We start from the raw sequence: 14,137 nt of genomic DNA, 5'->3' as shown, positions 1-14,137 counted from the left end.
AAACCATCTAAATGTGCATTGACCGTTCAGCCTGAGTAAAAACAAACACCTGAAAATTAGGTTTAGGTTGTATTGACCCAGTAGTAGAGATGAAATTCTGCCCCCTTTTTGTTTGCAGCTTGTGGAAATATTTTAAAGGTTGAATCTTTAAATGGCTCATAAAAAGCAATTGTTCTTTTAATTTTGCCCATTGTCATGCCCAAATTGAGCACAAATATACTGATTCCTGTAGAACACAAATTGGAGAGCACTTTTAAATACACATTTGGACAACTATGGAACACAAATTAAATTATTTTCAGGTGACGCATCAGTCCCTGAAGGTGAGGTGAGGCTGGCTTCCCTCCAGGTCTGACTACACCTGCAGCTGTTGTAAAAAAAAGCTATGCCCCATTCACACATTCCTGTACGATCACACACTGTTCGGCAGACATCAAAACCTGGACCGGTGAGGGGGGTGGGGCTGTAGTGTCTGCGTCAGCCGTGACTCTGAACTAGACACAACACACCAAATACTCCCCCACTTTTCATTTATTCACCATGTACACACACACACCAGACACAAATTTAGTCTCCCCCTGCAGCGAGCAACAAAGGTGTTCAGTCATGTGAAACCCCAGCCTCAAACCTCCAGGTTGACCTTTGACCTTTCACACACACACACACATATGAACTCACAGGAGGAAACGTGTTGAGAGATTAAAAGAGGATGGAAGTGTTCTGTGTAGTGTGTGTGTGTGTGTGTGTGTGTGTGTGTGTGTGTGTGTGTGTGTGTGTGTGTGTGTGTGTGTGTGTGTGTGTGTGTGTGTGTGTGTAACAGGCTTGTAGACATGCAGGAGGGTCACAGAAACATCTACACACTGGTTACAGACATAACAACCTCACACACAATGTCCCCTTATCCACATGTGTGTAATACATGTTGAGCTTTATGAAGTCTCCAATCTCTCTCTCTCTCTCTCTCTCTCTCTCTCTCTCTCTCTCTCTCTCTCTCTCTCTCTCTCTCACACACACACGCACACACACACACACACACAGACACACACGGCAAATGCGACCTAACCCCCTCATCTGTGTAGCTGCAATTAACCTTCATAACCAGCTGGACGGTGTGTGGCCTGAACTTGGTTACACAAGACAGGCATGAAACTCGAGGGCATGTCGTCACTCAAACAAACAGACACACACTTACCCACACACTCACACCCTTACACATGCACGCTGATAATCCATGTTTTCCCTGGACATCCTTTTATCCAGCTCAGGCCCCAGGGATTTTCCGTTGGCCTGGCCAGGCTGAGAGGCCTCTTTCTGGGGTCAGGAGATCAGAGAAATGCCCTTCATGACCTTTGAGGATCCCAGTACAGTATAGCCCAAACAGCCGTCACTGCGCTATGAGGTCAGGGGGTTAGAATGCAGTCGGGATGCAGAGGATGATATAACACAGAACATAATCTTACATAGTCGATAAGTGAGATTTTATTTTCGGTGTTTTCATCATTCAGCCACAGTGGCTGAATGATGAAAACAGGTTATAATGGCAGGTTATAATGGCATCTTTGCATTACAGTGTTACAGCAATGAAACTAGCGGAATGACCAAAAAGACAACACTGGCCTTGAAGTGGCACACTTAACACATCACAAACTGTTGCACATTGCAGGGGCCTGATGATGGTTGTAGGAATGGGAGGTCATATACACGATGCTCAAATGATTTACGGTGTGAGATCATGTATGAGACAAACTGTAAAGAATATCAATTTCTGACGACTGTATTCTTAATCTTGGCATTGAATGAGCTTTAAAACTGCATGTAAAACCTGTGTATCCTCTTGAAGCAAATTAGCTTCCAAATGACACAACTGCATATAATAGAAAGCTCAGAAATTGTCCCGCTAATATTACATTTTAAGGGCAAAGAATTTGAATCACACTGCGAGAGATGCTAATCTATTAACAACCACACGCACAGAGCACGCACATTTGACACATGTTGCTCCGCTCCCTCCCTGACCCTCCCCCCACCTCCATTCATCCTTTCCTTCATTCACATTCACTTTGACAATGAATTTGAACTTCAGACTGAGTTCAGGGTGGAGTGAAAGAATGAAAGAATGAAAAGAGTAGAAAAAGGGAGAGGGGGGGGGCTTTCCTTTCTTTCCTCTAAGCCTGCTCCCCGACCTTATGACCCCGCACAGGGCCTCCTTCCTCAACCCTTGACACTCTCACTCTTACAAAACCCCTACATATTCTTTTTTATTATTTCACATGAATATAGCAAAGTTGGCAAGGGAGACAAGAAAAACTAAAACACATGGACACAAATAACCACACCTGCCATTGCTCTGTTTGATTTGCCGTTTCTACACCTTGCATTCCAACACCGACGGACTATCAATAGACTTTGACCTCTTATGCCTCAGCTTAGTTGTGTGTGTGTGTGTGTGTGTGTGTGTGTGTGTGTGTGTGTGTGTGTGTGTGTGTGTGTGTGTGTGTGTGTGTGTGTGTGTGTGTGTGTGTGTGTGTGTGTGTGTGTGTGTGTGTGTGTGCGTGAGAGAGAGTGAGCATGTTAGTGTGTGCATGTGTGCATGTGTGCAGGGGGGGTCATTAATACTGATTCAACTAGCACTGGTGTTTGTTGAATCAGTATGAGTGGGGACTGAGCAACTGCAGAGTGGTTTGGTGAATTAGGGCAATAACAAGCTGAAAAGTGACAAAATTCAACTTTTCCAAATCATGTTCACTGTTAGAAAGATGCTGCAGGAGTCTGAGCTTTGGCAGAAAGACAGTGAAAAGGAAAATGATTTAAAGGATCAACACTAGTTTTAATAACCCCCTAACACAGATCTGGTTTGTAGCATGTGTTCTTTGGATAGTCTAAACATTCTGTGTGGCCACATCGTGACATAACAATAAGCAAGGTCAGTTAGAGAATGGAGCGATAAACAAATGAACTCTGACCTTTTACCTCCCGACGTGTCTTTCACAACCTCAGACTGTAACAGACCTACTGAAAACCCACTCTGCGTGTTTTTGAAGGATTTAAGACATTCTGCAGTATTTAAACAGCTTCCAAGCTTTTGAAACACAAAAAACCCTCCTGTAAAATCAATACTCATAGTAAAAGCTTGACTTGGTTGAATCCCTTTCATATTTTTTTTAAAAGCACTTGTGACAAAGGTACATGATTTAAGCTTACATAGTTTAAATGTATTTCCAAGTTGGGTTGTATGAGGTACTTATCCATAGTCAGAGTATTACTTACTGTATGGCGGACAGGAGTACCAGCAGCAGCAAAAAAAAAATGTAGACACTTCAAAATATCAAAATCAGTTGAAGTTAACACAATATTTAGAATAATTTAATTGCTTTGCCCTGCCGTCAGACAGCCTTTTCTGATGGGACTCTGAAGGTGTTATATCCATCTCTGCTCTCCTCAAAGCCACAACACTTCGTTGACCAATTTTGTCTACAGTGGCTATGGATAAGATCCTTCCAAAACCCTACTTCAACAATGCCTTTAAGATTTTATTTACACCTGTGACCTGGTTTTATTTGTCAGCCCATTTATGACAAACTACATTGAATTTTTCACTTCTCGGTCCTTCTTTTAAAAGTTGCATACAGTGTTTATTGCTATTGATTAGATTTTTTTGTTGTGTATGGGCTATCATTCTTCATGATAATGATACACTTTACTTTAAGTTAATTGATGACATTTTGGAATGTCTGTGAAACATCTGTCCCATATAAACAAGAAGCATTCCTGAAGGAACGTTGCTCAATCTCCACAGTCATTTTGTGTGGGTTTCTACCAATCGTATCAACCCATTCAAGTCGGTCCAATGGCCTCGCCACCATGAATTGTTAACAGGTCAGAGATAAACCTCATTTTTTCACCCCCAAAGATTGCAGTTTCATTCTGCGGTTCTTAAATCAGTGTCTTAACTCCTACACGGGGGCGTTAAGTGTGTTGTGGTCAAAGGCGGTCAATGTACGTGCATTATTCCTTTACTGGCTTTAATTGCATTTTTTTTTTACGTGCTGGACTGGCCTTGTGGCCATTATACGTGCAAAGTAATGTTCAACGATTGTCCATTACAGTAAGAGCCATTTACTTTGCAGCCAGTTCCTATAGACCGCAGTGGTCAGCGTGTATAAAACCACTCAATATGTATAGAAGTTGCTCCGCCTGGCAGACGGAGGCTGGCCAAGACAAAAATGCCCTTCTGTGGCACAACACGGTATGTACACAGGTATTAAAGTAGACTCAGTACGATGAAAGACAGACAAAACACACACATCTCACACACATACATTCCTTTCCTTTATCTAGATTCCATTGGAACACTGTTGCGCCAAGGCCATATGGTGACAAAACCAGTGTGAAAACATGCTTTCTCTTTGGAGAATCTTTTATTGTGCGGGCCAAAGACAAGTCCATGGGAGTTTATGGGGGACTGCAGGTCATGGTTGTATAGATTTTACAACGGTGACAAATGCATTACGCTTTTCACATAAACCAGCACAGTAGAGCCCCAGTAAAGCAGAAAAGGTCTGAATGCTTCGCAGGTTTATAACACAATGAATTTATCACAGAAAGAGAGAGAGGGCTAAGAGGCAGTGAGAGAGAGCAAGTGGAATAAAAAATATGGTGCTGATTCATTTTATTTGTCCAAGCGGTGCTGCTGGTGGCTAGTCGCATTGTTTAATGGGGAGTAAAAAGGAAACTGCTGCCACTTGTGGGTCCTGAGATGAGCCTCACAGTCCTCCAATGTACAATACACCTAAACCTCTCCTCTCCTTGGGGCATCAAGGTAGCCTGGCAGTCTAAGTTACTTAAAACACTTTGAAGTTGAGTTATTTGTGTTCTTTGTGACCTTTTTGTAGCTTTTATCATTGCAGGGAAATTTGTCAGAGATCTGCATTCTTTTTTAGCAACGTCCTGCTTCCACGGTTGGTGAATTCCCCTATCCCTGCATCTGAAATTGAGTCATGTACATTCAACTAACTCCATTATAAACCCTCCCAATGTAAGAGCATGTGGCGTAGATTAATATCCACAAGAGTCTGCTCAGGGCGGGCGGGATGGTGGTGGTGAATGGGTCAAACAACACAGAACTTTCGTTCTGGTGCTGGTTTGAGGTAAGAAAGTAAAGGTAAACATTGACATTTTTTCACCAGTTGGTAGTCATGTGAGTCTGAATCACGTGACTCATTTGTCACCCGCTAGTGACATTAGTTGTTAGTCATTCTAGCCCCATTGCCCCAACAAAATGAATTCAGTTGTGTATTCTATTGGGAATTGTCGCAGTGCATATAATTGTAAATTGCATTGGAGAATATACATCATATCTCTATAAGACACAAAACCTTTGTTTATTATATTTTAGTTTTTTTCTTTTATTCCAGGAATTCCCTTTGAAGTGAGAACAGAAATGTATTTAAAAGACTCAGCCCAGCATTCTTTAAATGCTGAGTATTCTTTGGGGGAAGATAACAGGTCATCTCAAGTTGTGCATTGCTGTTTCTGGCACATGAATGCAGATCAAAGACCTTGCAGGTATATGGTGTCTATGCTCACTCACGCACATTTTGCTATTGGTCACTTACCACAATCTAAAATACAATAGTTCTATTTTTGAAGGTTTGGTTGATGCTAAAGCAATGATTGCTCATGTTGATGATGCTATTGTTTCTAATTTAAAGAGTCCCTGCGTGGACAGATTATCAAACAGATCTACCATGCACAGGCCAGGGGTTCTGCAGGCCCATTTATTTGAGCTTTTCAAGCCAAATCCAATGAAAAGCAGGGATGTTCCTACATGTTGTGTATTTTAACTTTTTTTTAATGAAGTTATCTTATTTCAAACCTTGCTATATATTTTTTATGACTGCATCCTCATGCTAAACAACATCCAATTTATTGAAACTTTTATTTAGCAGGTCTATCGATGCTATGTGAGAAGACTTGACGTGTCTGAGAGAGCTGAACAGAAGGGTGTGGTGGCTAGAGGAAATAGTGCTGATTTATGATGCTGTGTGACTACTGAGCAAACAGTAGGGACATAAGGATATTTACTTCAGTACACTATGGGAGAGAAGGAGCATGTACACGTTCATGTGCTGTGGTATTAAATGTATGCGTGTCTGAGGGTGAAAGGCACATAGGGAACGGCTATTATCAGCAACACATACTGTACTGTACTTTGAGGAGTGACATTCATAGTGCACATATGTGCACTGAGATTGCCTGCAAATTTAGTGAAAATGTGTGATGCATGTAGACCCACACCCACACACACAAGCATGCACTAAAACCAGCCGGGCTATCTCACCCAACAGGTAGGATGATACTGCAGACACACACAGGTGTCAGGAGTTTTAGACAATTCAATGCACTTCATATCCAACGGTTCAGCCCCGCCCACCCTCCTACTGGGCAAGACAGTGACAGCTCTCTCACACACACACACAAGCAGAAAGTCATAAAGTACATATAGTACAGGGCCAAAGGCTAGGGTGAGGCAGGGGTGGAGGGCTGAGTTCGTTGGGTTCAAGCAACAGTGTGACAAGGCCTCATTAGAGAAAGCATGTTAAGAATACGCCCTGTGCAGGTCAACACTAACACCTAAACGCACACACACACGCATGCACACACATAAACCATCGTATACATTTAGGGGGGCAGGACTTTGCCCTCTGAACTACATGTCTGTAAATGCTGACTTGTGAAGACTCTTCCATTTGAAGTGATTTATAAGAAATACACTTTTACAACAGAAGAATGTAAGGAAAAAAAAGAAATGATAATTTAAGAAGGTGACTGCAGTTGCATGAAAAAGATACCAATGGGCTCTAGGAGGGGTGGGGGTGGGGGAGTAAAACACACATACTCATGCACACACACACACTTGATTAAACACACAGTGGAGATAAGGGACAAGTGCCATTATACTTTCATTTTTTTATTAATTGTTTTTCGATAAAGGGACAAAATGGGTGTGTGAACAGGATAATGCAGACATCTGCCAGAAAACACAGACAGTGGTTTTCCCAATACAACTGAACAGAGACCCTAAAAGTACAACAGAAATTGAAGAGCTAGGTTTGTCCAATGACCATGGGCCACCATTACAAAAGAAAAATAAATCAAAAATTATATTATAACAAAAAATAAATGAAAGGAAGCCAAAACTAAAGATCCATTCCATGTCTCTGTTTTGAACAGAGCATAAGGTAATAATAAATAGTAACTCCCATAGTAAAAGATAAAGTTCAAGTTCAAGTTACAACAAACAGCTCTCAGAATAGGAATAGAAAAGGCTGATAACAAAATATTCTGCATTGCCATTTACAAAAAAGTCTCAACTCAAGCAGGCTTCTCCACATCCCCCGGGTCATTTTTTAAATATGCTTTGCATATGAAAGTATACCCAATCTAAATATAAAGCACCATTTAGTGTTTGGCAATGAAAAAAAACTGCAAAACATTTAATAACTTTTTAAATGTATTTATTTTGACGCTTGTTTTCGTAATCCATGTACTGCATATGAAGTTTTTTTTTTCATTTTTTCCTCTCTTCTTGATGTTGGAATGTAGTCAGGTGGGAGGGGTGAGAGAGACAGAAGCACACAACAGAACAGGCCGACGTCAGCTTGCATTACTGCATACAAGAATGGCAGCAGGGGGGTAAGGAGGTCCGAACCAAAAAAACAAAGAAGATATGTACAACCACCTCTGTGGACAGGAAACGGCGGCCATCTGATGGCCCGTGATGCCTCCCAGTGCCACATACTTCAGCTGCTTTTTTTTGTGGGGTTTTTCCATTTATTTCTTTAAACATACAAATAATTTGCACTATATTATCCTGCCAAATTAAAAAAATATACCGTGGCAGCTTGGCATTTTTTTTCCACTACCAAAAAAAGGTATGGTAAATACCTTTTGAGAGAACAAGCAACAGTTAAAAATACGAGCCTCAATATAAATACTATAGTGCCTACTCTAAGTGAACATTGAATTCAAATACAATTCTAGAAATACAGAAAAAGTAGACCATAAATGTGTTTAAGCATAGGAACCGACATGTGTGTGCATTTTCCTATATTTTAAGTTCTTTATTATATATTCATATATAATCTTAATCCTTTCCCCAATGCAAATTGTATTTCAACCTGAAGAGCTGTGAAGAGCCAAGGCAAAATAAAATACAAAACCATCACAGATTTTTTTTTTGTTGTTTGTTTTTTCGTCTTTTTTTTATCATTTCATGTATACTGTGATCTGAGTCTTGAACACAACCAAGACGCTGAGGAAAAGAGAAACGACAACAAAACTTAAATACAGCTTCCCCCTAAAAGATAGTGATGTGTTATTTGCAAAAAACGTTTATTTTCATATCTAGAATTAAAGGAAGATTAATCCAAAAACTGATTCTCGCAGGGTGAGCAACAAGATTTGAGTGCCTGTTGTCTAGTCAGCAAGGTCTATAGATTTCAAGGTGTCGATGACCACCAAGTTACAATAGAGCTCTGTGGCCAATGAGAGCTTCATTCTGTGACCATGTCGGAGCATTGGTTACTTATGTAACTCGCATCAAACCTTTTTTGTTTTACAGACCTTGCTGACGGGTTGAATATTGAGCCCATGCTTAGCACTGGGGTTTCTAGGGGTAACAAATTGACAAATGGTCAAAGGTGAAACGGCAAGGGTACAAAGGTCAAGGTTTATGACGGTGGAGTTGCTGGCAACAGATTATGTGTCTCATCTTTTACTGCTTTTATCAATGGGAATCTCATCATCTGACAGCATTTCAACAGTGTTTTCCCCTTCAGCGTAAACTTGTAAACTGGGAAAATTGAAACAGTGCACTTCATGTCCTATAAGTGAAAAATCTAACTTTCAGACTCAACCCATGTGACCAACATTGCATCAGTGTGGTAAAACGCAAGAGACATGTCGGTATTTACTCTCAGGCAGTGTAACATGTGCTATACTGTGAACAGCTTGAATGGAAAACAAGGGGAAAAAAACTCTCCTTCTGAGTTGAAAAGCAACAGCAAACAATAAAAATGTGCCCTGCATTAGCCTATGCATACTGATTATAATTATCACATTCACTCTTTTTAAGAGCCCTGGAGTAGAGATATTTTTATTGCAATTCTTTCTTTTTTTTTCTGCAATTCATGGTTAATAACCCTGTTTTGATTCTAAAAATGTAAAGTGAAAGAGATTGCCTCTGATCGCCGTAATATTTACGTAGCTTCCAGTTCTGTGCAGCTTTCTGTCTGTCCAGCTTGAAGTTATTTCAATGCTCTCAAATAAAGTTAGCCTCACTTGGAGTTCATATATTACTTTATGCATTGTTCCACACACTGACATATTGAACTAGCGTTAGATACATGACCCATCTCAGCCATGTGCTGTATCCCTCAAGTTCAGGATTGTACATTACAGATTACCTTTATCTCAAAAGTAACTCCTTACCGAAAACAAAACACAAAAATAATTCAGATATACACAATACTGCTTGCACCATGCTTGCCATGAAATCCACATATTAAAGATAGCCTATTGAACATGTAATAGGTAGCTAAATGATGATTAACGAGAATTCTCTGATCGTTCATCATGAATTGTCACAGTCCATTTGAGCAGTCAGGTGCTTGATGCAAGGACCTTTCCTGGGTGGCTTAAACCTTTCAGCTTGATCTAATGTGACCCCAAACTTATACCAGATAAGATTATGGCCAATGCAGTCTTGAGAAATCAAAGGCACTCTTTCTTATTCTACCAAATGATAGTACAAATTGAATTCTTAGCACACCCTTGTCTTTTTGAAAGAATTTTGAAGGCTGTTATTACTTTCAGTTTAGTCATCAAGCTAATGCATGTTTTTTTTCTTCTTTTTTTAACCCTATGTGAACATGCTGTCTTTTATAAAGATCAGGATGAGTGCATTTCAAGGGTTGTATGCGGAGGGTCGAGTCACAGACTGTTCACTTTCCATGTTACGAAACAAAACTGTACATGATATGTGTTACAGAATGTATGCAGCATGGATGTATCTTTCTTGTCTTTTCTCTTTTTGAAGAATAAAAAGAAAAAACAGAACAAGAGAAAAACAGCAACACATTTACTCAACAACTAACCAACCAGGGACAAGTTATTTTCTTTTTCTTTTTTGATTAGCAAAAACATACTATGCATGCTGACTAATTCTTAAAAATGGAAAAAGGAAAACTCAAAAAAGAAAATAGTACACAACATGTAAATTATTGCACAAGAGAAAGGCTCGAAGTTTCGCTTCAATGCAAGAGTATTGCCCCTATACAGATCATGCATTCAATGGGTAATGGAAACGGGGTGTGCTGGTGCAGAGCACATGGTCTTAAGCTTCCACCAGACTGGCGAAAGTGGAGTGTTAGGGTTGGGGCAATTCTACAAGGGGCTGGGCATAAACAGGGGACTAATGATGGACATGGCTGTGGGGGAAAGGTCCCATAGTTCGGCCTTCTACTCTGACTTTATTTCGGTACTCAAGGGACGGTCACTGTGCCATTTTTTCATGTGTTTCTCCAAGGTGCTGTAGACACTGAAGGGCATCTTACAAATTTCACACTTGTACACGTCTTTGCCAATCTGACCGTGAGTCTTCATGTGGCGAGTAAGTTTGGAGCTCTGGGCACAAGCATAATTGCACAGCTCACACTTGTATGGTCTCTCCCCTGTGTGGCTGCGCCGGTGTACTGTCAGGTTACTGCAGTTCTTGAACACCTTGCCACAATACTCACAAGTATCACTCCTGCGACTTTCCTTGGAGCCGGGCCGCCCATGACCCCCAAGGTGTGGTGTGCTGCCCCCACTTCCTGTACCACTGCGGCCCGACATCCCACCGTCAAGTTCCCCCGGAGGAGTGGAAAAACGCAGACTGCCGTTCTCTGAAGAATGCTCAGACGAAGAGGCAAAGGGCGATTGTCTGGAGTCCCCAAAGTTCAGAAAGGGGTCCTTGAGTTGTCGTGAGGCGGCATAGCCAGCCAGCCACTGGGAGTAGACATTCTCCGTGTTAGGGATTGTGGGAGTGGGCAAATCAAATTCCTTTTCCAGCTTGATACGTTTAGAGAAAGGACTGAGTGGAGTGGGGCTACCCAGAAGCAGTTTTTTAGAGAGGCCGACAGAGGCCGATTCGTTAGGGGACGCTCCCCGTCCGTTGACTGTCGAGACAGAGCCCTCTGCCCCACGATCTGTCTCCAACACTGAGTCCCCATCACACATTTCACGATTGTGGTGATGGTCTTGGTTGAGGTGATGGTGCAGGTGGTTCTCCTTGGCCATGGCATTTCGTTTGTGTGCGCTGAGGGCCTCACTAAAGTGGTGCATGCTAGCGGCCAGGCCCATCCCTTGCATCACCTCAGGTAGTGAGCGAGGATGGAACCCTCATCAGCAACTCCTCCCAGTCGGCTTCCTATACCACCGTTGTTTTCATGCTGACGTGCTGCTTCAAGGTTCAAACTAAAGTGATAGCTATTGTTGTTCCTTCTTGCTGCCCTCTCTCTGTTCTGCTCTTCCTCCTCCTCTACCTCCTCTTCCTCCTCCTCCTCCTCTTCTTCCTCTTCCTCTTCCTCTTCTTCTTCCTCCTCTTCCTCCTCCTCCTCCTCCCCATTCTCACGTAGCATGCGGTTGTTCTCACTTTTCAGCTTGGCCACCACTGACTTGAGGGCATTGCTTGCACTTCCCAAGTGCTCGCTGGTGCCAGGCTCCGGAGAGGAGGCTGTTGAAAGACCGTCTTCTGACTTGCCTGTGTTTGGGGAGGAGGATTTGTGCATATGTGTCTTCATGTGGCGTTTCAGTTTGCTAGCCTGTGTACAAGCATGATCACATAGGTGACATTTGTAGGGCTTCTCTCCTGTGTGGCTGCGTCGGTGCACTATAAGATTACTCTGAAACTTGAAGGCCTTGCCACAAAACTCACAACACTTTGATTTTAACGGGGTGGTGGAGGAGGAGGGTGTTGCCCCTGCTGAGGGGAGAGGGGTGGTAGGAGTGGTCTGAGAACCCACAGGTGACTGCATGGAGCCTGGGAGAGGGGGTGGGGTGGCAAGATATGGAGGCTTGCTGCCCCCTGCACCTCCTCCACTTCCGCCTCCTCCTCCTGTCTGGAATGGTTGGAGCAAGCGCTGCATGGGGCTAGGCCGGCTAGGGGATAGTGGGGGAGTGGACCCTGAATTGTTTCCCGCCAGCTCTCGTAGCCGCCGCGAGAAGTCCATTGTCGGAGGGGGGTCCAGGGTCAGAGGGGCATTCAGGCGCAGCACCCTGTCAAAGGCACTCGGATGGTGGGCTGCCAGCGCCAGCTCTTCTGGGCTCAGGTGGTGGGGATCCAGGTGGTTCCTTGGAGGGGGACTGAAGAGGGGTGGTGTGGGTGGGAAACGCTGAGGATGACCCCCACCAACAGCGCCAATGGCACCAATTCCACACCCTATTCCAATGCTGTCCCTTCCACCTGAGCCCGAGCCGGGGATGCGGAGGAGGTTGAAGGGGCTCGCATCAGGAGGCAGATGGAGGCCGTGAAGAGGAGGCTGTGAAGGGCAATTTGCGCCCCCACCCAGGGAGGATGGCCCACCCATGCGTGGGGTGAGAGGGCTACCGTGTTCACTTTCCAGGTAGATACGGAAGCCATGGCTGTTCTGAGCATGCTGCAGCAAAAACCAGGCACTGCCGTAGGACTGCTTACATGTAGTGCAGGTGTAGGTGGTCGGCTCCTCCTTACCTTATGTGACAAAAGAAGAAAGAATCGTGTTAGGAGGACTTGTATCTAACATAGGAATTAATGTAAGATATTGCCAATATAAGAAAATCAAAGATTTTCAAACACTGCAATCCTGTTCATTAAGGAAATGTTCACACAGTTGAAACAACAGCACTGTGCACAGAATGAATTCTAGGCAGGACAAATCTTTTCAACTTGGCTGAACCAATTTTTCATTTGAACCTTAGGCCTAACTGTTACAGCTTTTAAGAGTGGTTGGCGCATGGTGTTGAGGGCTTTCCAAATACAACAGTAGCTGTTATTGAGGTCATGCCCCACATGAGTAGCATGTGAGAAGTAGTCTGTGTTAGTGTGTGTGTGTGTGTGTGTGTGTGTGTGTGTGTGTGTGTGTGTGTGTGTGTGTGTGTGTGTGTGTGTGTGTGTGTGTGTGTGTGTGTGTGTGCATTTGTTCTTCTCCCAGACTGCTCTGGGACATAATTTCTCCCTTTAGACTGACTGTGAGTCCTCCATTGTCAGCAGGAGAACAAAGAAACAGGGCTATCCCGGCGGACTACCACTTCCCACTGATCTACCAAAACAGAGGCTCGCTGATAAACACACATACACTCACACGCAGGAGAGGCAACAAAGGAGAATCCTTTACACCTTGAAATTACTGCTTTCTTTTTGTATACACAGTATATATACATTAAAAAAAGATATGTGACCCACTATAACATGTTTTTCTAATATAGCTGAGAGAAGTTAAGACTGTTGATTTACTATTTCAAGGTATAACCCGATCAGTAAATACTGCAAAAATGTATGCAAGTATATTCATGTACAATGTATTCTAGTCATATTCTCTTATGTTAAGTGTTTATACTCCTACCAATGCAGATCCCCCCAGACAAATGCACAAAACACACTCGTCTCAATCACACAGCGAGAACACCCCAGACGCCCGAGGAAAGTATAACAGTTGGAGTGTAAAAACATTTAGGCTCTGACCAGAGAGGAAAGCTAACCCCTTCAGCCTGCCTCAAAGCTTCTTCCCTCAGTGAAGCATGCAGAGTCACTTTCAGATGACGATGAGAGGAATATTTAAAACAATAATTGCCTTTGAATGGCCTCTGCGATGATGACCTGTGGTGGGACCCCGCAGCGCACATGTAATCTCATTAGGGGACCGAATGGACGGCCATCAGCTCGTTTACAAGATTAGATGACACACAAACCCCCTGTCACTGCCATTCAGAACCTTCCACTATTAAGCAAATTCATACATGAAGACGCAAATGGATACACACGATCAAACAAAAATATACTTGAATATGTTTGAATTGACATTTATGTTTCGGGTATCACCATCAACAATGCAAATTA

At 42.9% G+C, this 14,137-nt stretch overlaps 1 protein-coding gene across 1 annotated transcript in view; it reads right to left on the bottom strand.

The window, feature by feature from the left end:
- Positions 1–7,012: 7,012 nt before the first annotated feature.
- The window catches only part of bcl11aa (BCL11 transcription factor A a), a 50,491-nt gene continuing 43,366 nt past the window's right edge, over positions 7,013–14,137 (bottom strand). The window contains 2 exon segments of the mRNA XM_054600418.1: positions 7,013–11,436; positions 11,439–12,772. Coding sequence (XP_054456393.1) covers positions 10,522–11,436; positions 11,439–12,772 — 2,249 coding nt within the window. The 3' untranslated portion in view covers positions 7,013–10,521.

Source organism: Anoplopoma fimbria, chromosome 6 (genome assembly GCF_027596085.1).
Source record: "Anoplopoma fimbria isolate UVic2021 breed Golden Eagle Sablefish chromosome 6, Afim_UVic_2022, whole genome shotgun sequence".
NCBI classification, from domain to species: Eukaryota; Metazoa; Chordata; class Actinopteri; order Perciformes; family Anoplopomatidae; genus Anoplopoma; species Anoplopoma fimbria.
This window is presented reverse-complemented; position numbering and strand designations above follow the sequence as displayed.